The sequence below is a fragment of the Tauraco erythrolophus genome, chromosome 2 (assembly GCF_009769465.1).
Source record: "Tauraco erythrolophus isolate bTauEry1 chromosome 2, bTauEry1.pri, whole genome shotgun sequence".
NCBI classification, from domain to species: domain Eukaryota; kingdom Metazoa; phylum Chordata; class Aves; order Musophagiformes; family Musophagidae; genus Tauraco; species Tauraco erythrolophus.
This window is the reverse complement of record NC_141466.1, coordinates 125001921-125024977: the sequence shown is the minus strand read 5'-3', so window position 1 is coordinate 125024977 and position 23057 is coordinate 125001921. Positions and strand designations below refer to the sequence as shown.

The following is a 23057-nucleotide window of genomic DNA, read 5'->3' as shown; positions in this document are numbered from 1 at the left end:
TGGATTCATAGGCTTATGCTTCATGAATTCCTTAATTTCCAAAGTTGTTCATTATGTTTTAGGTCATAAATTAAGAGATTTCTAACTCAAACATTTCTATCCTTGTATGGCCTATGGCATTGGGGTCATAGTGTTGTATAGTGTTGTTGACAGATTAAAGAAAGAAAGCCCTTACGCATTAAGAAACATCTGAATTTTTCTTGCATGCCATGGAATGTAAGCCTAGTATTTGTTACTGTGATGTGTGTTATATTGTTGCCTGCCTAGTATGACATATGTATAGCGCTCTATTGTTTCTACTTCTCTTAAACTGTGGAGCTTTCCTAACAAGAGTTTGAAGGAAAAAGAAAAAAAGATAGAAAGATTTTCAATAAAACATCACTGGCCCTATTTTCAATTTGTTTAACTGGGAAGAAAAGTAACTCATGTCACCTAAAATGTTTATACAAAGCTGTGAAAAAGAGAGTTGACCAACTGTAATCCCAAAATAGTCCAGAAAGAGGAAAAAAAAATTCCAGATTTTTGCTTTTTTATGTGTGTACAAAAATGTGTGCCTTTTATTTATCTCTTATTTCTTCTGTCTTCAGGTTTTCCAAATGAGCCTGCTGCTGTCATTGCCCTTAACACTATTAAGGAGTGGTTAAGCAAGAATCACAATGAGGTAAGGAATAAAACATAAATTTCCAAAGTTTCTATTTGAGACTATGGTCTTTGACTCCAAAACTGTGAAAAGAGTGAACATAGGATTGAGCCTTGAAGTCTTCTATTTATTATTTAGTCTAAGACCAATGAAATCAGGTCAGGACAATATAGCCAGGGGAAGGTTGTTATATTTAAAAGCTACACTGGAGCTGAAGGGAAATACCTTTGTTTGAAACCATACTGTGCTTTTCCTGTGCATTGTAATCTTTCCTGGCAAAGTAAAAGACTATTCTCTTCCTAAGATGTTTCTGAGCGTCAGTGTTTTTGTGTAATGATGAGGAGATTCTTGGAAAGGAAACGTATATAACAGTTGTCAGTGGAAACAGCCACCAAAGGTCAGTGGTGTTCCAGGGGTCACCTTACAGTAAAGAGCTGTATGATAGTATTCTCTATTTTCATTAAGTTTTGGATTGCTTACAGTTAAGTGTTCATTTTCCCTGGAACACTCACTAAATACGTGATACAACTGTGACTTTTAAAAAAGGACTGGTCGTCTTCCAGTGACAACATGATGGTGATAATTTTTACAAGACGAAAAAATGCTTTCAGGAAGAAGGATCTCCATATCTCCTCTTTCTAGTTCTTGTCTTTCTCTGGTTTGAGCTCTTAGCAGGCTGGTAGTTCCAAGTGTTGAGTTGGAGAAATGCAACAAAGAAGTGACAGAAGAAATAAAATAATCATGAGGTCTTAAACTGAAGATATGCCTGTTTCCTTGGGATGACAGCCAGCAGATTTCAGTCAGCAAGAATTTTTTTGTGATTTTGTCTGAAGAAGTTCAACAAAGCATCCAGTGGAGAAACACTGGATATAGGGACATAATTAGTAGTGTTTTTCCTCTAGCAATATACACGCAGGCCTTTTTGTCACGAGAATGTGATACGTGAGAGTATGAATTTACCACTTTTATGTGGTTTGTTTTGTTTTTTACCGACTTTGAATTGAAAAGAAATACGTTGAGATTTGAATGGTGAGGTGAGGTTTTCAAACTTCATTTCTGAAAAGTACACCAATGAGCATGTACGTTTTTGGACACTGGTTCTTTGTAGCACTGAGCGCTTGGTATCTTCCTGTGATGTAGAGATTTGAGCAGTGAAGCAGGAGTTTTGGATGGACAGTCTTTGTTACTATGGATCCCTAAGTGTCATTTTATCAGCCTAGCTCTAGGTCTGTTAGTATGTAATTTTAACCCTTTAGTGTAAGGCTAGAACCTGTATGTTTGAGCTGCTTTGCTGTCTTATCATTTCTCTTAGTTGCATTTTACTGCAGAATTTAAAAAACAGGCTCCATAGGTAAGCTTTTCTCCTCAAAAGCTGCATATATGTTGTATATACACCTCTTAATTACTTGTCTCTTAGTGGTATTACAAGAATACAATTATATTTGGTAGACTGCCTGTCAAAGGTGTAGACGTTTTCCCAATGAAAAATATTTTCTGAAATATTTTGCTCTGTGATTCAGCCATTGTTTCTCAGCTATAAGATTTTCACTTTCAGTACACACTTTGAGACTTCCCTTTTTCTCTTCTTTTCTGCTTCTGGCCTGGAAACTCTCATATGCCCTGTGTGTCACCTTTCCACATTTCTTTCTTTTAGTTAGTGTGTTGCTTCTACGTTTTTCTGGCTCTTTCCGTAGACTTCACTTGAGTTCCTCTATTTGTCCTCGGAAAGCTCCAGGTCTGTTTTGTAAGAAAACTTGAGGTTCACAGCAGGTAGTGATTAAAGTGACAGGGTTTATCGTGTGTGTTTTGACTCTTACCTGAATTATAATAATTTTCTATATATTTTGACCTGTGTTTGCAAAATGCCACTGTATTTATGGTCCACATAGATTAGTGTGAACTATAAACACTGAATACGCACAATTCCTCTTTTCTCACTCTCCGTAACATATTCTCTTCTGCCTAGCTCTAAACCTCCCGTCTTGCTCCCCACAAACTCCAATTTAATACGTGTTCTTTTTAAATAAGTATCTATAGTTTACAATGTTTGGACAGTGAAAGGAGCCCAGACTATTCTGACTATAAAACAATTGTTAAAATTTATCCTACTGAGCTTTACATCACAGTTTTTTCTTTAATTTGGACTAGTATAGCTACTAGTTGTTACATTATATGTTTTCTAACACTCTGAATCCCAAACTCTCCAAGATGAGGTCTCATACTGTTTAATGAAGATGTACATGTGATGCATTTGATGCAATTATTACATATCAGTGAAAACAACAATTCAGAGCTAGTCCCCAAGAGCTTTGGATAATTTTCCAAAGAAGCGGAGTACTAGATTTCAGTCAGGATACACTTTGAGGGTCCGGTTATCCCTAGCTTTGTACTTGATTATACAAAGCTTTCCGCCTTTGTAAGGTTTCCCCGCAGTCTACTGGCTTGAATTTTAGACTATGGCATACTAGCATGTTTTACATGTCATAAATAGGTCAGGAGCAAAATAAAACTACTTACCAATTCTTTTGAAGGTAGCGTAACTTATGCAGTAAAAGGGATCTTTGAGAAGCGTACAGCTGTTGGGTTGCTGTTGCTTAGTGCATACAGCAAGGTGAGTGTAGCTCATCTGATTTAGGTGAACTGACGTTGCTCTGTGCCAGATGTCAGTCTGTTCACTTTTATGTTGTGTACACTTATTCCCTTGGATTAGGCTTTGGGCTTTGAGTAGTAATATGCATCACCCAAACTTTCCCCCAAAATAACTCATCATACAGCAATAGAAATGAAAGGGGCTTTCTACATCTCAACAATGTAGTCTCCTCTCACTGCGGATAGCCATGTGATATAGTCCTTCCTATAAGCTTCTGTCACCAAGATAGAGCAACTCCCACTACACCCACTGGATATTTAAATTCACATGTTCTGGTCCACGTCCAAAACCTCTAACGATTTGCTACGAGACGAGCTTTTTCAGAGGGCTGCCCGTGCTTCACTCCTGTTATCGCTCACCAGAACCACTCCCTGGGACTGTGTGCACTGTCAAAACGGGCCAGTGTGTCCTGCTAACAGCCTCACCTGAGCAAGAGAGGCCTCCTGCACTCGGCTGTGCCAGAGTTGAGTGAATCAGTGTCAGCTACTTGCCTTCATTCCTTCTTGTGCAATCTGCCTTGTCTTTGAGAAATCCTGTCCAGGTTCTGCTCCTTTAGTCCCGAAGATATTTGGCAGCCAGTTGTCCCTCAGTAACGTCTGGTACTGGTTGTCCTAACTAAGATCTCAAACTCAAGTGTAGAATGTGAATTGATAGAAATAATTCAAGATGTTTTAGTGCAAGATAGAGACCCAAATGATAGCCTGCTCACTAGGGAATTTGCCTACATGACAATATACTTGGCAAAAACAGATAAGTGAGTAAGATGGACACTTGACAAATTTCTAAGTCTTTTGTTGTGCTCTACAGCATCAGTGTCTTATCTGCCTTCCTGCATCCCAGGAAACTGTGACAAATTTGTGAAAGATAAGGCAATATTGTTGTTTTCTCCTCCCTACCTTCCTGTTATACTTCTCTCCTTTGATGCTATAATGAAGATTTTATCCACACTGATATTACTTCAAAATATAAATAAATCAGTGTCTATATTCCTTAGTCAGCCTGGGGGCCTTAAAATATAACCGAAATGACTATATTCTTGCAAGCTGCGTTAGAGTCCTACAAAGTTCTCTATCATAGTATTTACAAGAAAAGTGGTTTGCATTTAATAAAAGGTTCTCTTATCGAAGTCCGTTGTTGTGCTTGACCCCTCAGGTGTTTGCATAAAAACTTATTAGCATGCTTAACTCCGATGGTGCTCAGATGAATGTCTCATTACCATGCAAATGGAGTTAGCTCCTTTCTGAGGTTAATTGTTACAAAGCACACAGAGAGATCTATTGTAATTTACTGAACTAGGCAGGGCAGCAGTCATGATAGTCTAGCAGCCTAAAACTGAACTAAGTAAAGTCCACTAGGGGAAAAAAAAAACAATATTGTAAGTAATGGTTTGGACTTAGTTGTATGTAACGCACAGCGCCGTTCTGGTCTTGAAATGCAACTTTTAGTCAAACTAATATCTGGCCATGTTTTACACCAAGGTCTGCTGACTGGCAGCCAGAGGGCAAACCTAGTTTAGAAGCTGGTAAATGGTGTTATGCTGTAAGCGTAGAAATCCCTTGGAGCAAGCTCACAAGAATGGCCACAGTCAGCAGAACTGGGTTAATTTACTGCAGACCACCTAGGCTATCTCTTTAGTGAACTGTGTTTTCAGATTTCACAAAGTGCTCTAAAGGTTTAATAGAATTCTTCGGCGCACAAAATAGAATTGGATCCCATCCTTTAGGAAATTATACACTGAGATTCATTTAAAAATGCACATTAAGCTTTTTGAACAGTTCAGAATGTTTCTTTCTGGGATAATCTGGCAAGGTCTGAGATATTGCTACTTGATTTCTCACAGTAGTATCACAAAAGAATTGTGACTCCTTTAAATACTGGTCCCCTTACATTTTTGGGCGTGATGGGGGAGAGAGTTGTGGTTGGGATTTTTGTGGTATCTTCGAACATTTTCAGTGCTGTGCTATGTTTCTCAAAAGGGTGAAAAATAAAAAATGCTCAGTGTATGCCTTACCTTATGTCACTGACATGAAAAGCCTCAGGACTTTTTCTCTGCTCAAGACTTTAATTTAACAGCACATTTAGTTCAAAGTATTGTTCTTTCTTTTGCACCATATCTCACAACATTTATTAAGCACCCCAGTAGAACAACAACCAAGAAAGTGCAATTGCAATATATGTTCCATTGAAATAACCGATGCAGATTAAAAGCACATTGATGGAAAATAAATCAACACATTCCTGATTCCTTTTCATTAGAATCACTACTGAAGGAGATTTTTTCCTTGTTTTGCCTGAAGTACATGATATTGAGGTCCCTGTGTTTTATCAAGTAGTTATGCATCATCTCACTGCCAAAAAAAAAATGTATATTTCCAGCAAAACAGGCTGAGCAAAATCCTGGTACAGCTGAAATTAATGGAACTCAGTTTTCAGTGTCCGGGGCAGGATCATACTTGCTCTATTCCCCATGACAAAAATTTTCAGGAGGAAACACCTGGTTCGTCAAGTTAGGCACACTGCAACACGGGTGCCCTGCACCTGTGCTTCATTTCGTACTGTGTTTCATCCAAATCGTGAGGATATTTTCCACTACTGAGATGATTAAAGTGGAATTACCTTTCCTGTGCACCGATTCCCATATGCACTTGTGCTTTGGTGACACATAGGGTAGGGGTTGGGCAGGCCTTGCCTCGCCAGCAGGAGCTGTGGGCATAGGAGAGCAGCGAGAGGTGAGGAAATGCTCCCTGCAATGGGGACTGTGGATGTGACTGGAGGGACTTTTATCCTATGGAAAAAAACTGCATGAGCAATTGAGTTTCTAAGGTTGGGGAGGATGTGTTGGAATTTGAGGGAGGGAAGATCTGTGATGAGAAAGCAGAGCTTCAGGGAATGTGCTGTTTTCCTTGTCCTCATGGAGCTCATCACCCTCATGCTATGATGAGCAAGTGTCTCCTCCTGGTCAGGAAGGGCAGGAGTAGGACGGTAAGAGAGCAGCTTCCTCAGATGTAAGATGCAACTGAGAGGTCCAGCAGGATTTAAAAAGCTGCACCCAGGTCGAAGCCTGCTTGAGGCATCTCAGCTCCAAAGAGTTACTGTTGCTGAAATAAAAAGAGTGCTGGTCTTGGATGTCCAAGGGAGGACAGGACTGCTGCATGGGCTGGCAGATGTGGCACAGCACCCTCAGCAGAGCCATTGGCCTCCGGAGCATAACTGTGTGCCAAGCAGGATATACCAAGCACCTGAAATGGTGCTAGGTACTGGTGCCTAGTTTGGAAAGAGGTAGATGTCCTGCTGGACAGCCGCTGCCTGGGAGGACAAAGGAAAGGGAGTTGCCACTGTTGTCTGTTGCAAAAGACAGTTAATGCAGGTGTGCCTCAGTGAGCTTTTAAACAGTAGAGCTTTGGTTTTGGGGTAAACTAACACAATCACAACTTTGTGTCAGTGAAGCTCTCTGCAGGTAGGCATGGTGCCCCGTGGTATCCGTTTGGGTACCACGTTAGTCTGGCAGTGTCTATGCTGTGCGGTGTTATGTTACGTAGGTGTATACCTAGCAGGTGTAAGACAGCAGGGGAGGAACATTTCTCAAGTCTCTCCCTTCAAAATTGGCTCAGGCAGCTAACAAAAAGTCGCGTTTACCTCCTGAACCCATGAAGACATCAGGGCAACCCAGTTTCAGTATTTCCACAGACTGCTTGCCTGAAAGTTCAGTTCATTATTATGTTTTTTTAGAAAAATTTCTCTTTCCCCCTCCCTTTGGTGTCCACAACCTAATTTTGGTTCTTCATTCTTCCGAGGTGGTTAAACCAAGTGGCATCTCGAGCTGAGGTCTTGTCTTTATCTCTACAGAAGGATGCAGATGGAGACCGTGTGTCTTGGAAAACGTCATCTGATGCAGTTCCCTTTAATGAACCTGTTATACTCCCCTAGGCAGAGCAACCAAGTTTCTATGTTTATTCCAAAAATGAGTGGAGGAGCTAGCTGACAATGTTCAAGTAATGAAAGCAGATTTTTATTTTTTTTTCAATAAGTAATGCAAACAACTCCCCCTAAGATAGTATTACTTTTGGTTGTGCTTGGGTAGTTTCTGTGCTTACTGTTTTACACTTGTCAACAAAACTATGCGTAATTTTGAAAAAATATATGTCTTTATGCCTGAGGTGATACCTTTTACGACAAGTTTGGGCCTGCAGTGACATGTATTTATTTTAAAGTATATTTATTACTCAGAAATAAAGCTCTGAAAATACAGGTTTCGATTGAAGCCACTGACAGATCCTCAAGGACAGTAAAGGTGCCGATAAAAATTCAGGCGGCTATTTTGGTAGCTCTTATATGCCAGTATCATTTGATTAACATAATCTCCTCCCCTCCCCCAGCGCTGTTCTCTTGGGTAGGTTAAAAAATGATCTCCTTTCTATTTCTACATTCTAATTAGGTGGTAATCATATGCTGCTCTGATTGAAATGAAAATCAGCCATCATGCCACTGTCATCTCGCTGAAGTCGAGGAAAAAATGCTTTTCAACTTGTACAAAATTAAAATGATTTACTTGCTCTGTGTAGCTGCTCTCTCACTGGGCTCAAAGAGATTCAGTGCTGTCCCCAAAGCCCAAACCTAACTATCATCCCAACAGACAAGTCATTTTCTGAAATGATAAGTAAGCTGCCAAGGCGGCGATGCTTTCTTATATGTTCTTCAGACTGCTATTCAGGTAGAAGGCTGATAAAGGAAAGCAGACAAAGGCTGTATTCATTACACGTGATGCTTTATTTATTAAACTTATAAAGCTTTTGTTATTTTTGATACAGCTATTGAGAGAAAGGCAGGAAGGCATCCCTCTTGGAAAGAAATGTTAGAGCTCATGATTGCTGCGAACGTCCCGTGTGAGGTTTCTGGGTTACTCGCTTGTGATCCAAACAAAAAAGCAGGGAGAGAAGTCGGAAACATGGCTTCCTGTCGCCCTTTCCCCTTAAAATTTGTTGAGGATCAAGGAAATCCACTTCTATGCATGGTGTAGATGTTTTCAGTCAATACATCTTTGTAAAGATTTATACACACTTAGTGTGCTGCATAAATAATGACTCCTCTAACTCCATTACAGCTAATGAGTGTCACTAATACAAGACAGGTCTCTGCATGGGTTCTCTCGTGTTTACAGTAGTTAACTATCTAATAATTGAAATTTGTCAAAGCATTTATTCTTTTTACCCTTACAATTTAATGGCGTTTATGATAACAGGAACCTGAATAACTTGAAAATTTTACAGGCATGTAGCTAAATTAACCAAATTGTAGCTAGTTCAGAGTTGAGATTTTGTCTTATTTCTTGGATATTTTCCTCCTGATTTCTGTACGTTTGGAGGAACGTGGGTACAGTAGTGAGCTGTGTGAGAAGACTTTAAAAAAATAAATACAAACAATGTTAATTTTTTTATTTCCTGTTATTTCTTGCATGACAAAAAAGATCATGATAAGATCCCTTTATTTCAGTACTGGCTTTCAGCCAGAAATCCCAGTGATTTCAACTTGCTTGTCAAATCAGCCCAATGCAGAAGAGATCCAACCTTCATTTTGGGGAGATTCAGTTATTTTTGTTACCTTTGTGGACACTCTTTTCTTTAGATTGGCTTGTGCTCCTCTCACCCCATGGGTACGTAGGAATAAATAGACAAACAAATGAGGAATGACAATTCATGTAGTTCTGGTGAGGTATATGGATAAAACACTTCATGAGCAACAGAAATTGCCTCTACAATCTTTGTTTTGTTTCTGAGCTCTTGATAATAATGAATCTGTTGTGATTTATCTTTTGCTATACTTTCATGTCTGACTGAACCGTGTCTGTGGATTACAGCTGTATCTTAGCAGGAATTGAGCTGAGATGGGATAAGAGGAAGGAGAGGCAGGAGAAGGTTGGCCTTTGGCTCTGCGGCAGTTTGCAAAGAGGTTCCCATCACAGAGACAGTTCTGGGAGACTCACAGTGGCCAGGCAGTCACCAGCAGAAGATAGAACAGGTGGTCAGCCGAAGCCTTTCCCTCGTGCCAGGCAGCCACCCAGACCTCATCAGGGTGCTGGCAGAAACCGGGGAAGGGTCCCTTTGGCCTGGCCGCAGGGCAGGGAGCCCAGTGCCAGCCTCCTGCTCCACAGCTGCAGCCTGCGGAGGATGTCTGATTTGGGGGTTTCCTTCGGCCGCAGGGTTTTCAGTTCTCCGAACTGACTCTGAGGTGACATCTTTGCAGATGAGAAACGCCTGCCCGTGTGAGCTGGGCCTCTCCGAGTTTCCCGGAGGTGCTTTGGCTGTGCAGCCCAGCGTGTGCTGGAAGCACGGGCGGTCGGACACCAGCTGACGGCTGCGCTGCCTGCCCAGCCGTGGCGCGCAGTGCGGTGCCGAGTGAGCCGCTCGGCTGGCATGGGCAGTGGCCCTTCCACACGAGCCAAGAGCACAGGCTTTGTTCTGCTGGCACTTTCCTGGCATCCTGCATAGCGTACGATGTCTGCTTTTTGGTGTTCTGTTTCCAATAAAATCACGTAGCTGTTTTGCTTCTGGAAAGCTGCCACTTCTGTTCAATTTAAATTCGGTTCTGTTGCCTACAATTTTCCCCAAAGCAGAATGTCCAGTGTGGCATGTGAGAGTGAAATAATAATAAAATATATAAAAATATATTAGGCGAGTCTCATACTGGAGCAAGCATTGGGTCAGCCTAGGAGGGACGAAACTGGTACAGGCTAGATAACTATAAAGAATATTTTCTGAAGTTTTATTCTGTCTTCCCTTCTGAGATTTTATCTGGCCAACTCCTGCCATCATCTCCGAGCATGTTAGCCATCAACAGTAGGTCACAATCAAATCTATACAGAATGAAACCCGCGTGGATTCTTATAGCCGGAGTGCGTTCCCGATGAGGAGCAAAATGAGTTTATTGCTGCTAGACTGCAGCATCTTGACATATAGTTGGAGATATATGATTCTGACATTTAATAGGTTAGATGATATTGGCCACATACTTCATAGGTTCTGTATCATAGTGTATTCCTGGGAAGGTGAAAAATGGGTCTGTCTATTATATATGAAATGACAGAACAGATGAGAAGAGCACTCTGAATGCGGGGAGCATTGGAAATAGGAACCTGTGGAAACATGGGGGATGACTGACAGGCTTCCAAGATAAAGTACCTGATAATTAATAGTGAACAAGTTGCTTAAATTCAAATGTGAGTGCAGTTTAAGGATGTGTATCACCTTCCTACTGAGTCTTAGGACAGATTATGGGATTCTTTCATTTATTTGGGATTAATGAAAAATGGAGAATAAATTAGATGAGTATGAAATTCTCTACTTCGGTAGGAATAAGCAGTGCTTCCTGAGATGAGTTTTTGAACAAAGGCTACAAAAAGACTCGTTCACATTCTCACCTTGCTCTTAAGCTTGCTCATGAGATAAAAGTGAAGGTTAATTTTTACCATCATAGGCTGTTTACAGCTACTAAATCTAAATTGTATTAATTTATTGAAGTCTTATTTTTCTTTTTTTACATAAAAAAAAAGAGAATGTACTTTGGGACTACTAAAACAACTGGAAAATGATCAGTGGTTAGGAAGACAAATACTGGCTGAGGGTTAAAGCAGAATTAATTAGGTTTAAAAGCAGTAAATTTTACAGTTGAAATTAAAGTCACCATGGCAGAGAGCACAGATTTGACTTGCAGTTATGCCTTGTAAATAACCAGGTTGGAGTTGCCCATGTCTCTCTGCTTTTCTGTCTTGTCTTCATCCAGATTCAGGAGTGCATTTTAATATTACCAGAACTGAATTTGGGATGCCTTTCTGAACCAGAAGTATTGAACTTTTCTGAGCCAGTATATTTGTCTCTTTGGTATTAGAGTAAAAATACTACATGGTAATACACTGCTCTTCTCTGTAGTACTGCGGTCTGAAATAAAATCCTAAGAACCAGCTGCTACATGTGCACACGATCAATGCACAATAAATCCAGGGAGATAGGTGTCTCTCTGACTTCTCCCTCTTGCAAGAAACTAGGGTCTTTCCTGAGCCCATCTCCAAATGTCCTGGATTTGATGATATTCGAGGAAGAAATCCCTTCAGGTTCTGGCTTCTTCCATCCAGCTTTTCCACACACTTAAAGGGACTGTGTATTTAAGCCTCAATCCAGCTACATGTTCTCAGGTTGGGGGAAAGGGTTTTGTATGTGACTTTCAACCTCTTCTGCTGGAAATTTCACCTTTCGTTTGAAGTCCCTTTGGGTTTTTTAAGCCAAAAGGTTAAAAGACCTTAGTCTTCTATTTGTGTATTCATAGTCTTATCCTTCAGTTGAGATGTTAATATATAACTGTTGTTTTATTGCTAAAATACAGCATGGTTAATTGATTTCATTAATTCTTTTTACTTTCAACTTGTTTTGCAAGAGTGCACATCAAATGTCTTTTCTATGTGTGGAAAAGTCTTTGAACTTGCACTGTTGCTTACTGTTTTGAAGTGAATGTGCAAACCTTGCCCTAATATGAAAGAAACTTATCATATAGCACTTAGACTCCCCTGAATTTAATCTCGATACCTGTCAGCTGATAACTTCTTCCCCGTGGACATTTAAACAACCGTCTTCCTTTGGGACCTCATACTAATAATATATGATCTGTATGATGATAACCTCATGATGGGGAAATGTTTCAAAAGGCACAATAGAAATTACATGCTTTAGTCCTGCTGACCTTCACGGTGACTCTGTTGCCTCGCCGCTCTATGTTCCCTGTTAAAATCTCTCCCTACAGACACCATATTAAGTTCATTAATATTTACAAAGCAAATATATTTCCCTTCAGACAGTTGAGGCACCAGTCCCCTTGATTTTTGTTGGATCCTATGAACATTGGCACAGCTTTATATAGCATAAGTGCAATATCTAATTAATACTTATATCTGTAGAATACCCTAGGCATTTTTTTCCAGTGTGATTTTTATGGGGCATATCATAGGAGAATAAAAATCTCATTATAACTACAGGTTGCTTATGCACGTAGGCCCCTCAGGGTGGGGAGTGGAAAGTGCCTGGCATGCTGTTGGTGCTGAAGCTCCTATTAGCAAAGTGGAGTTGCATATATAAGAAACTGCGATATCGTAGATGATCAAAGATACTTGTCATTCAAAGCTCTGAGTGTAAATCCAGAGGGTAAACTTATTTAGACTAACACTAGTCCTCAAAGCTCCCCTAAAATTTTGGCGGAGATATTTTTTACAGTGAAAAAATTTTCGCATCACAGTTGCTAACGAGGAAGGGCAGGCATTAGTATCTCTCGTGATAGCAGCATTAGTGTTTGTTACAGGAGGCAGATGAAAAGGCTGAATTCGCTCCTGTGTTGAAAGTACAAGTATTTACAGAAAATAGAGTTGTATATTTACTAGCGCTTGTGGTGTTGTGAGCGTGGCGTTTCAGATTCTGCAAGGCTCACTTTGAGATGGAGATGTATTTGAGGGACAATCCCATCAGATGCCGTTTGTAGCCGTGGTATTACAAAAATAAATCTCGCTTGTATGATGCCTCCAAATAGCAGAAGCTGAGAGGGAAATAAGTAACTGTAAGATTTTTCAGAGACTATTAAGAGAATAAAGAATTCTTTACAGGCAGATAATAACAAGTATAAGTATTGCTTCAATGCCAGATTGCTCAGTGAACTGGGATTTTCACATAAATGGTCAGTAACCTGTCTTTTACTGACAGTTTATGCTCACCTTCTATGTTTTGTATGTGGGGAAAAAGGGATCCTGCCATGGTGTGATGAGCTAAGGTCTGGCAAAAGAGGGCGGATGTCGAACTGTGGATAGCCATGAAGAGTGTGTATGTGTTTTTCCTTTTGGTTGGGACTGGGAGTAAGCAGGAGCAAGGTAGGCTGACACTGTCTTTTACCTAGAGCATTGCTGGAACTTTAGCAGTGAAGTGCTGAGAAGCTATTTGATCCGGTTTCTTAGTTCCCAGATAGCCTAGTTGAAAGAGAAAGCTGCAGTAGACCTTGAAAGTGCAGCATTAGCTACTGGGTTTTCTGAAGCTTGCTGGTGGAAAAAGTAGATTTTTGGATGTCCTACATATCCAGAGCAGTTGCATAGAGTAAAAATGAACTCCTGGTACAGGGATCTGGCAGGTTCAGTACATCTTGCTCTCCCCTCATTTGTACCTTTTTTCCCTTTGCAGTTTTTCCCTTTCAGTCATCCGTGTTCTTCCCCCTACGTGAGTGGTGAACTCGTCTCTTTGTATTCTGCTCTGTTGCCTGGGCACTTAACTATGCGCTTTGGATCAGGAGAGAGGAAACAAAGACTGTACCTCTGCTCTGGGTCTATCTTGCGTGTTGCAGCTGTTGTTTTTAGGTAGGGATTTCAAGTCCAGCTGCTCCTTATTGACCCTGTGGGAAGTGGCAGGTTGAATCAATTATTTGACATGCGCGTTCTCTGTTGGCAGAATTCTCAAGAGCCTTATAATGGCACAAATTATGTTACTTGCTAGTGCAAAAGAAAGTTACAATTGGGTATAGCAATTAATATGCAATTAGGAAGGCATTCTTTTTTCTTTCCAAGTATTTTTTTCCAGTTATTTTTAGATTTGAATTGACTCAATAGTTGAAGAATTCCTTTTGGAAAGGAGGAGGGGAGTAGTATTTTTTTTTCTGCATTAGCTTTGATTTTTCATCCTGCAGGGACACAGAGAAGCAGAGACAGCTGTTATTTAAAAGAAAATTGAACATGAAATGCTATCAAACCATTTACTATCTCTGAACTATAACTCAGCAGTCCTATGTTTTAATGATGTATTGTTGTTTATTATGCACTGTGTTACTGCTCAAACTTACATTTGTTTAGAAAAGTAATGAGATTTGAACGTAATTGGAGTGGATCTCTAGAAACAGGCTATATGTGCCTTCTAAGGTATTTTGATAATTTACTGGTTTTGCTGCCCAAGGCAGCGACACTGCCGGGCAGGATGCAAGGAGGAAGAGGTTGAAGGGTGTTGGTCTGTTTGAGATGTCAGCATTATCAGAAACGACAACGCCTGTGAGCAAAAGAACAGAGCAATCACAAACCCCCTTCAGCCTTTGGCACCACCGCTGAGGCTGCCAACAAGGGGTGTCAATTTGTGCCAGCTCCTGGAGCATTTTTTTGTGATGGTGAGGCGTGTTGCTCTGGAGCTGGATCGAGACAGTCAGTGCATTTCACACAGGCCACCAAGCAGCCCTGGCCCCAGTTGCCATCTGCTTTCGGACACGTGCCACCTGGGCTGTGTTTGACCTAATGATGTACAAGCAAAAAAAGGCTTTATGTTTTGTAATAATCTCTAGAGCTGTCACATCCCAGGTTTTGATTAGATTAATTAGCACCCATGTGAGCTATTCCATACACAGTCATTTAGAGCTGTTATCTTTTTTCCAGATTATTTTTTTTTAAATGCTCTAGAAAGCGGTTTTGAAGAAATGTTCAGTGGTTAATGGAAGCATCTGTGAGTGTAAAGTCATAGAGGGTGTATAATTTATAAAGCTTTACCAAAGGAAAATATGTGACAAGTATAGGGTTTTGCTGCCTGGGTGGCCTCTGTGGGCTGTTGCTAAAAGAGGTCAAATAGGATCTGTGAACTTAAAACCACAACTGTGCTAATTAACGTGATAGGAAAATGTTAGGAAATGCAATATAATTATTCATAGAACTGGGTCATGATTTCTTTTTCAGTTAGTCTTCTAGCATGTTGCCACACCACAGTGCTTTCCATTAATAATGAAGACATTTTGGAGAAATAGTATTAGCAGCTGGTTGACTGTAGTTAATTGACATATTATTGTATTCCAGCACATTCTGTCAGGGACTACTGTGAATGGCTTAAAGGCTTCTAGGGAGAAATAAAGCAGAGATAACCAAAGACAAGTTATTTTAACTTAACAGTTCTCAGACTTGGTATTCCACGATTCCAGGAGGCAATTTACTAAAATATGTAGAAGATTTTGATTTAGAAAAATAACGACGTAATGGACTTGATAAATTTTATCTGTGGGAAGAGCATATAAGCTCCTGTAGGGGTAGGGCAATGCACTGAGCCTTTGGAGTGTTTTAAAATCTAAGTGATTAAATGACATAAATCCATTTACTTATGGATTTAATCCAGGCTGCTTTGTCAAAAAATGAAGTAATGAATTGACAAGGAGTTTAAGAAATGGACCGTATATGTAACTGAGGCATGCTAATTACTGTCTTTCCCTCCTCCCAAGGTTAACAGAACTGAAAATGAATGCATCTTTGGTTTTAGTATGAGGACTTACAAGAAGAGAGCCAGAGTGAAGCCGGGGAGGTTACTTATGAAGCCTTTCACCTCCAGGTCACCGATTCAAATCCAGACCTTTTTGTTCATGTCTGAGAGCTTTTTGGCCTTTGCACTAGTCTGGCCCATGTAGGATGAAATGGAGAACGTGGCTTTGTCCCTATCACAACTGACGTGGCTCTAGTTGTACTGATGAACATTATGTATTTAAAGAGTCTGATTCTGCAGTCACAGCACCCAGCTGGAGATTGTACTTTTCTCTCCAGAGTAGCTGGGATTAGGCACAAAATAGAAAACGGCAGCCTCTAGTACTGATAGTTTCAAATGTTCATGGACTTATAAAGGAATTTCTTCTTAGATGTGCTTAGTGAAGGAAAGGGAAAGTGAGTACTTCAAAGGAACTGAACTATTTGATCATGGAACGTTTTATTGTACAGTTAATTACGTAAAATAGGCTGAACTGAGATAGAGCTCTTAGTGACTTTTTTGCTATGTGTATAATTAGATATACACAGCTGTTTCCTCAGCTAGTGTCAGTCTGCTTTGCTCTAAGTCAATTTGCATCAGCTGAGAAGCTGGACCCTTGTATTTCTGGAACCGTTGACTGTTCATTAATACCAGAGTAACGCACAGCCAAGTTCTGTGTACCCTAAGCAATTTAGGCTAAGATGTGTAAAGTAAGAAAAATGGTACTGAGTTCATTTTTAAAGTAATGATGAGCTTATCTCAACCTTCAGCGTTTTATTTGAAGCTTATTAGAACTTGTAGCAGTTGGATATAGAAGTAAGGAGCTACCATGATGTTTTGGGGATGTGCTTGCAATTTGGAAGGAAACTTGCAGTGGAGGATTTTGGCCTTTGTAGGCTGTGATCAAAAGGCAGAAAATAGCAGACATGGAAAAGCTTGTCGGAGGGGAAAGACTGACCTCTAGGAAAGCCTTTATCACAGAGTAACAGAGGAGCAAAATAGTAAATGAAGAAATGGTAGTTGATAATGAACAGCCGGGGTATGATAGTAGCACTCTGAATGCTCATGTTTCCTGTTCTTTCAGAAGTGTTTTACATTTGAAAAATACAGAAGCTCTCTGTATGCAGGCTTCCAGATTCTGATTTTAAAAGCTGACACTAAAAATAACAACTTTCCCATGTTATCAGAATTTAAGTTTGAGGCCAGTGATACTCTGATGCTTCCTACTGCAGAGAACACAGGGATCCCAAAGGAGTAGCAGTCTTCTGTATCAATTAAATGATTTAAAAACAGTGTTGTGTTCAAGCCGTTCACGTTCACCGTAGGCCTTGAAATGCCCAGTTTCTTGCACTCTGCTTTTGTCTTCATCATTGCCAGAAACAGGGCTAACAGAAGCATTAAAAAATATTTTTTGAAAATACCAATGTCTAAATCATTGGGACTAGAAGTCATTTTGTTGAACTGAAACAGACATGGCTGTCCTGTCTTAGAGGGGCCTTAATTCAAGAATTACCGACTTCCTTCAGCTGAGACACTTGACTTTGTCATCAGCATACACGAGGCAGTGTTTCTGCGGAGAATGCGTGTGACTTTCCTCAGCACTCTGCCCCCAGTGATTTGCTGCTTTTCTGGGCAGGACAAGAACTACAGACTGTGGTCAGTGCTTGGATCTGGCACTGGGTAATGAGGTTAATGCATCCACAAATAATGGCTGTGCTCATTTCGTTCCATTCAGAACAAGAGGAAATATCATCTCTTGTGGCGTAAATAGTCAATTCTTTTCGTAGTTCTTGAATGCTGATGCTTTTTAATAGTCTCAGAACAGTCTCACAATCGTCAGAATTGTATTCTCATGCACTGGGTAGGAATGTTTCATACAACTTTTGAAATAATTTGATTTCACTTTCATAATTATGTACAGGAATTCTGTAATATCCTCCATTCCTCTGTGGTGTCAAAGCGGTTTAGGTTAGAAGTTTACAATGCTCCTAGTGATTAATGAAGTTGCAGTCATTTACCTCAGAAACTAATTCTGCTTTGAAAAGATGGTTTGCCTCACACTAATTATTTCTGTATTGTCCTTATTTGCATCACAGGCATTTCACTGCTCTTCATCTTAACTTATTAAATTCGTCTTGCTCATGCATGAATCTGGACAGCTGGATACCACTAATGGGGCAGCTAGTGCTACCCAGTGGTCTATAATCAACATTCTGTTGCCACACATTAGCATCACACTGCATGCCTAAAAGGACTAAAAATTTGATTTGTGAAGCAACAGCTGATTAGAGATGATTAACAAAAAGACTAGGGGGTGGTGGATATTGTGTAACACTGCTTCCATCCTTTCAGAATCCAGCAAAGAATGGCATATCTGATATATCAGTGTGAACAAAAACAGATGAACCATTATCTAAATGTTTTTATCACTAATCATTTCTCAAAGGCTGTTTAAAACCAAACACATTTAATAGCATTTAAATGAAAACAGAGGTGGAAATCATCATAAAGCCATGACAAAGAAGGTATGTCTGCTTATTTTAAACAAAACATATAAATTCATTTTTCTGCAGTGTCAAGGCAATAAAAGAGGCCATGATAAATATGTAAAAATATTGTATTACGAAATGTACCTTGAATGCCTTGCTAAATACAAGAGACTCCCACACATTGAGGCTGATTTGTAGTCTGTAGAGACAGTTCATTTTGGATGCAGAATGAGATACACTGGAAAAACTAAAGTTGCAACAGTTGGTCTTGAATGACCACTGAAAAATGTATTTGTTGCTTTTAGTGTAACCTTGATGATACCTTCATAATAGCTCCATTTCTTCAAACTGCTCCGTATGCATTATTTGCACTGGTATGCAGGACTGTTTCCAGTTTGCGGTTTTGGATGGCAGTACTTTTCTTCATTAAAACAACAACAACAAAACAAACCCCCCCAAAAAACCCACAAAACACCACTCCCCCCTCCCCCCCCCCACCCCCCCCCCCCAAAAAAAAAAAAAACCACGAGCATCAAAAGCCTGTGTGAATCCAGCAGTTCCTCTTGTGCCTCTTGTGTGTCTTTCCTCATCCTGAGGACCTCAGTATGTTTTTCTGTTGATCGTATTCTCTTCTCATGCTGCAGATCAGTCCAGAGAGGATTCAATTATTTCTGCTCTTACTTCTCTTGCTGAGGTGTGATTTTTGAATGGAAAGTGCTGATCATCTTTGCTGCCTGTATTCAGCTGTTATCAGTGCTACAAGAATCATTTGGTTGGGAAATGCTCTTTGCTGTGAGATTTTGACAGTGTTCCCCTTATTTCAGATTCTTGACCACCCAGGCTAAGATTGGGTGTATGCAGCAGTTTGGAGAGTGGACAATGTGGCATTTCCTTGTTTCAGTAATGCTGCAAGTCTAGTCATGGTCTCTGTTTACCAGGAATTATTTTTGGATTTTATTTTTTGACAAAAGAAAAGAGGATGTGATATAGCTGTGTCTTGAAATGACCCATCTGGCAAGAGTTAAAAAATGAACAACAAAAAATTATTTTGTCACAAATATCAAAATATTATGCACAAAATGGTATACATTACCCTCTTCCTTCTGTCGTACTTCCACTGGCAACTACTAAAAAGGCAAAAATGTTTGCTTTAAAAATTGAGAAGAAAGTGAAATATTAGTTGCTGCACTCAGTAATAAACCACAAAGTGATGTGAATTACAGAGCTGTTGGTGCACTTCTGAGGTGACTATAGGCAGAGAAACCTAATGCAATCAAAGTGTACATAAATAGCCTACTAATGTACAAACTGCTTCAGTTCATCATTGTAGTGGACGTTATTAAGATAATTATTTTATCCTTCATGACTTGCTATTCTGGTGTGCTGTTACATAGATCAATCCAGTCTAACTAATATGTTTTGAGAGACAATTTTCATCTCTTCTCACAAAAAGGTTTATTGCAGAAGGCAGTCTTATTAAAGACTTGTCACTTTGGAGATCTGGTGACAATAAACACTTGGCTGTTCATTTACTGGCAGGTCACGTTTCAGCTAAAAACAAAAGCAATGCAGGAAGTGGCATGTGAAAAAATTGGTTGTCTAGCTTGGTGCCTTGGCTGGTTCTATTTCTTGTCATTTTGCTTCAAATCATATCAAGTTGGGCTTAAAACTGTGTCTTCAGGATATTTTGTTTAACCTTCAAAAGTTGAGGAAGTGCCACTGTAATGTATATAAAATGCAGCTCAAGATCCAAGTTGAAATTTATTCCTAAGCGTTTTGTGTATGTCTTAACTCTTTGCTAAGAATTTCTGAATGGAAAGAACTGAATGTTTAATTGTAAGCTGAGATCATAGTTCTGGGTTTCAGCAATAGCATGCTCTTTTCCTGCTTTTTTTTTTTCCCTCAGCTTCGAAGTACTCCTGCGTGTTGGGAGTCATGGATCGCTACCTGGGGGCCACGTGCTGCTGAGGCAGCTGCAGTGGTGGACAAAGGCAGGGTTTTTCAGTGGTGTACAGAAGTGTTTTCTGGGAACCCAGTTACTTGGCTAGATGCACTTCAGCAGTATAGATGAATCTGTGTTCTGCTGTATTAGAAATGCATCTTTTGTTATGTTTCAAAAGGATTGTATGTATGTTGAAGTATTTGTAAAATATGGTTGTTGATGTTTGACTGTCTTTGTAAGAGATATTAGAAGGTCTGGGAGATGCATGGAAAGATCCTCTGCGTATTACTGAATAAAAGCAAGCTGTGATCCTCCTTTCCCTAGATGAGTGGTATTTGACACCTCAAATAAGGATTTAGTCCAGACCAGGCTATTGTAGGCACGTGCTTGCCAAGCGAAAATGAGATTGCCACCTCTTCAACCAGCCTTGCAGACTGTTTGCCAGCTCTCCATGAGAATCCTGGCCCATGCGGTCCCCTGCAGGGAATCTATGTAAGACATAGTAAAACTTCAGGCCTAAGGCAAGGTGTTATTGCTGAGTTTTCCAAGGGATAGGTACTGCTGCAAGAGTGCCAGTGCTGTGTCCTGAAGGTAGGGAAGCATTTCCACAGATTATGGTTAATCTGTGATGGTTAATTCTTTGCTATGAATGCATTATTCCTTTTTTTTTTCTGGCTCTTCCTAGCTTAGCTGCCTTCTGTATACCTACACAATATATACAAAGTTTGGGTGAAGATGATCCTCGTTTCCTCTCTTTTATTTTCACTACATGTGCTGTATTAAAAAACAGGGAAGAACCGATAATGCTTCGCAGACATCTATGTCCTTTTATATAGAGAGTTAAAACTTGTGAATATGTCATGAAGTGTGATCCTTCTTTACCTCCAAATAGCAGTTCAGCAGCCCTAGCAAGTACTTTGGGGTAAAATGTTAAGTATACATTGTACAATATAGGTCTTTGAGGGGAGGGAGGACTGGAATTATGATTTTGTACTAAACCAAGAGGGACATTAATTCGCTGTGCATAGGGTGTTGCACTCTCAGTGTCAGATCTATGTTCTCCATGGTGGTCCATCTCACTGCTTGTGTAAAGGTGCCATATGGATGTCTGAGTCTTTTGTGTCTCAATCCCTAATAGCCTTGTCCTATTTCACAAGAGTTTAGAAAAGGATTTTCTCAAAAAGAAGAAAAAAAGCCAAATTATATTTGTTTATTCGTGGGTCTCGATAAAGAAATAAATGACAAAACATAGAGTTGTACCAAGAAAACAAGCACAAAAAAATTGACCTAAATGTTTTCCAGATGATTACAAACAATCAGCCATCCGTAACTTCCACTGCAAGCACACAGTTAAACGTATTTCACCTTTCCTGCAGACACGTGGGTCTTCCAACTATTGACTGAGCTTGTCACATGGGAGAAGTAGTATGAGGAGGTCGTGCTGACTGTGGAAGGGAACAAATTTAGTGGAAGTGAAACTCCAGTGAAAATCATGCTGGTGAATGTATACAAACGGTTGTGTGACTGAGGTGGTTTGAGCGACTTGCATACACCAAAGAAAACATTGCAGCTCATCTTGGCCTTAGCAAGATGAAAGAGTTGCCATGTTCGTGTTAAATTATCTTTTTTGGCGATTTGTGGGTTCACTAATCATGATCTGATTTATCTACATGACCTCAGGAATACCTTTTGGACTAAACTGACCCCATTCTCAACAATGATATGAACTTATACTCCATCATTGTAGTACCAGTCATGCGCAAGATTGGTGACTTTATAAAATATTTGTTAGTATATTTTGCTGATTCTGTTGTTTCTGCAGCATCAAGCACGGCTCGCTGATTAGTCTGCAAGTACAAGTTCTGGACGTATGTTTGAATGATTAGAGAAATGACAGTGACAAGCAGAAAAGACTATAACATAATATTAAAGATAATGATTTCTATGGCTTTTTTTCTATGAAATCCTTTACCTCTGTTTTCTGAGGTCAGTGATATTCAGCTGTTATTTAGAATACAGTAGATATAGATTAGCTATATTGTAGCTTTACTTTCAGTGAAAGTTCATCAATAAAGAGGTCATAGGCTTGTTCACAGTGGAGCATTGGCAATTGCGTTTGGCGAAGCCTTTTGGGGAGGGAGTCAGAAGCCTACAGTTTTGGGTGGATTTGGACGAACGCACACAGATATGTAATTTTTTTCGTTGTACTAAACCTCTGGGTGATGGTTTTGAGATTTTTAGGTCTAATTATTGTCAAAACACCTACAAATTTTGCATCTTAAATGGAAAAAAAAAAAGTTACAATTTACTACGTGCACAATATGGCAAGAGCTTTAATGCTTACAAGAAGGCAGTCCTAGAAAGTTAGATCAAAAGTTATTCTCTGGCATTCAGGATTTTAATAGTGATTTGCATCTTCAGAATGAAAGTGGAAGAACATGAGGTATTGTTTATTATTGCAATTATAAGGACAATAAAAATGACAATAGGCAACAAGTTTAAGGCGGGTCTGCCAAAGTGCTCCACGTGACAGCTCCTTCTGTTTGTCAGCAGTTCCGTTTCCAGAAGCATTTTGCTCTGCTGAACAAATTCAGCAAATGAATGCTAATGTATTTGCATACGGCAAAACTGTGGCGACTGGCAGTTGTTGATAAAGATGCATCACCCTCTGGTTTCGTTCCTCCTCATCCACATGGAGGTAAACTGGGAACGTGGAGGCTTTTTATCCGTTCCATATGGGCTGGCTTCGCTGTATAATGACAACACTGCAGGACCTGGGCACTTGTTTCTAATTTTGTGAAACAGTGAACAAAGTCAATTATTTCCAATGCTTCAGGGGCTGGTGTTCTGTAAAAATGCTTGAAAAAGAGGAAAACAACTACACATTAAAAGGCTCAATGGCTTTTCTTCAGTGTTTTTCTATACCTCCCTCTTCTCCCATTTTCCCCCATACAAGTAAAGAAACAAAGCAGCAGCTTTCCGACGTTCATCGTGAACGTTAATTATACTACTATCTTCGGCTTCCAGAACTAGGAGATTATGAGGAATGTATTAACCATTT

At 39.9% G+C, this 23057-nt stretch overlaps 1 protein-coding gene across 1 annotated transcript in view; it reads left to right on the top strand.

Moving 5' to 3' along the window:
* The window catches only part of MACROD2 (mono-ADP ribosylhydrolase 2), an 899313-nt gene that overhangs the window by 623576 nt on the left and 252680 nt on the right, over positions 1-23057 (top strand). Inside the window, exon 8 of the mRNA XM_086626501.1 lies at positions 588-661. Within this exon, the coding sequence (XP_086482627.1) occupies positions 588-661 (74 nt within the window). The remainder of the gene's footprint in view (positions 1-587; positions 662-23057) is intronic.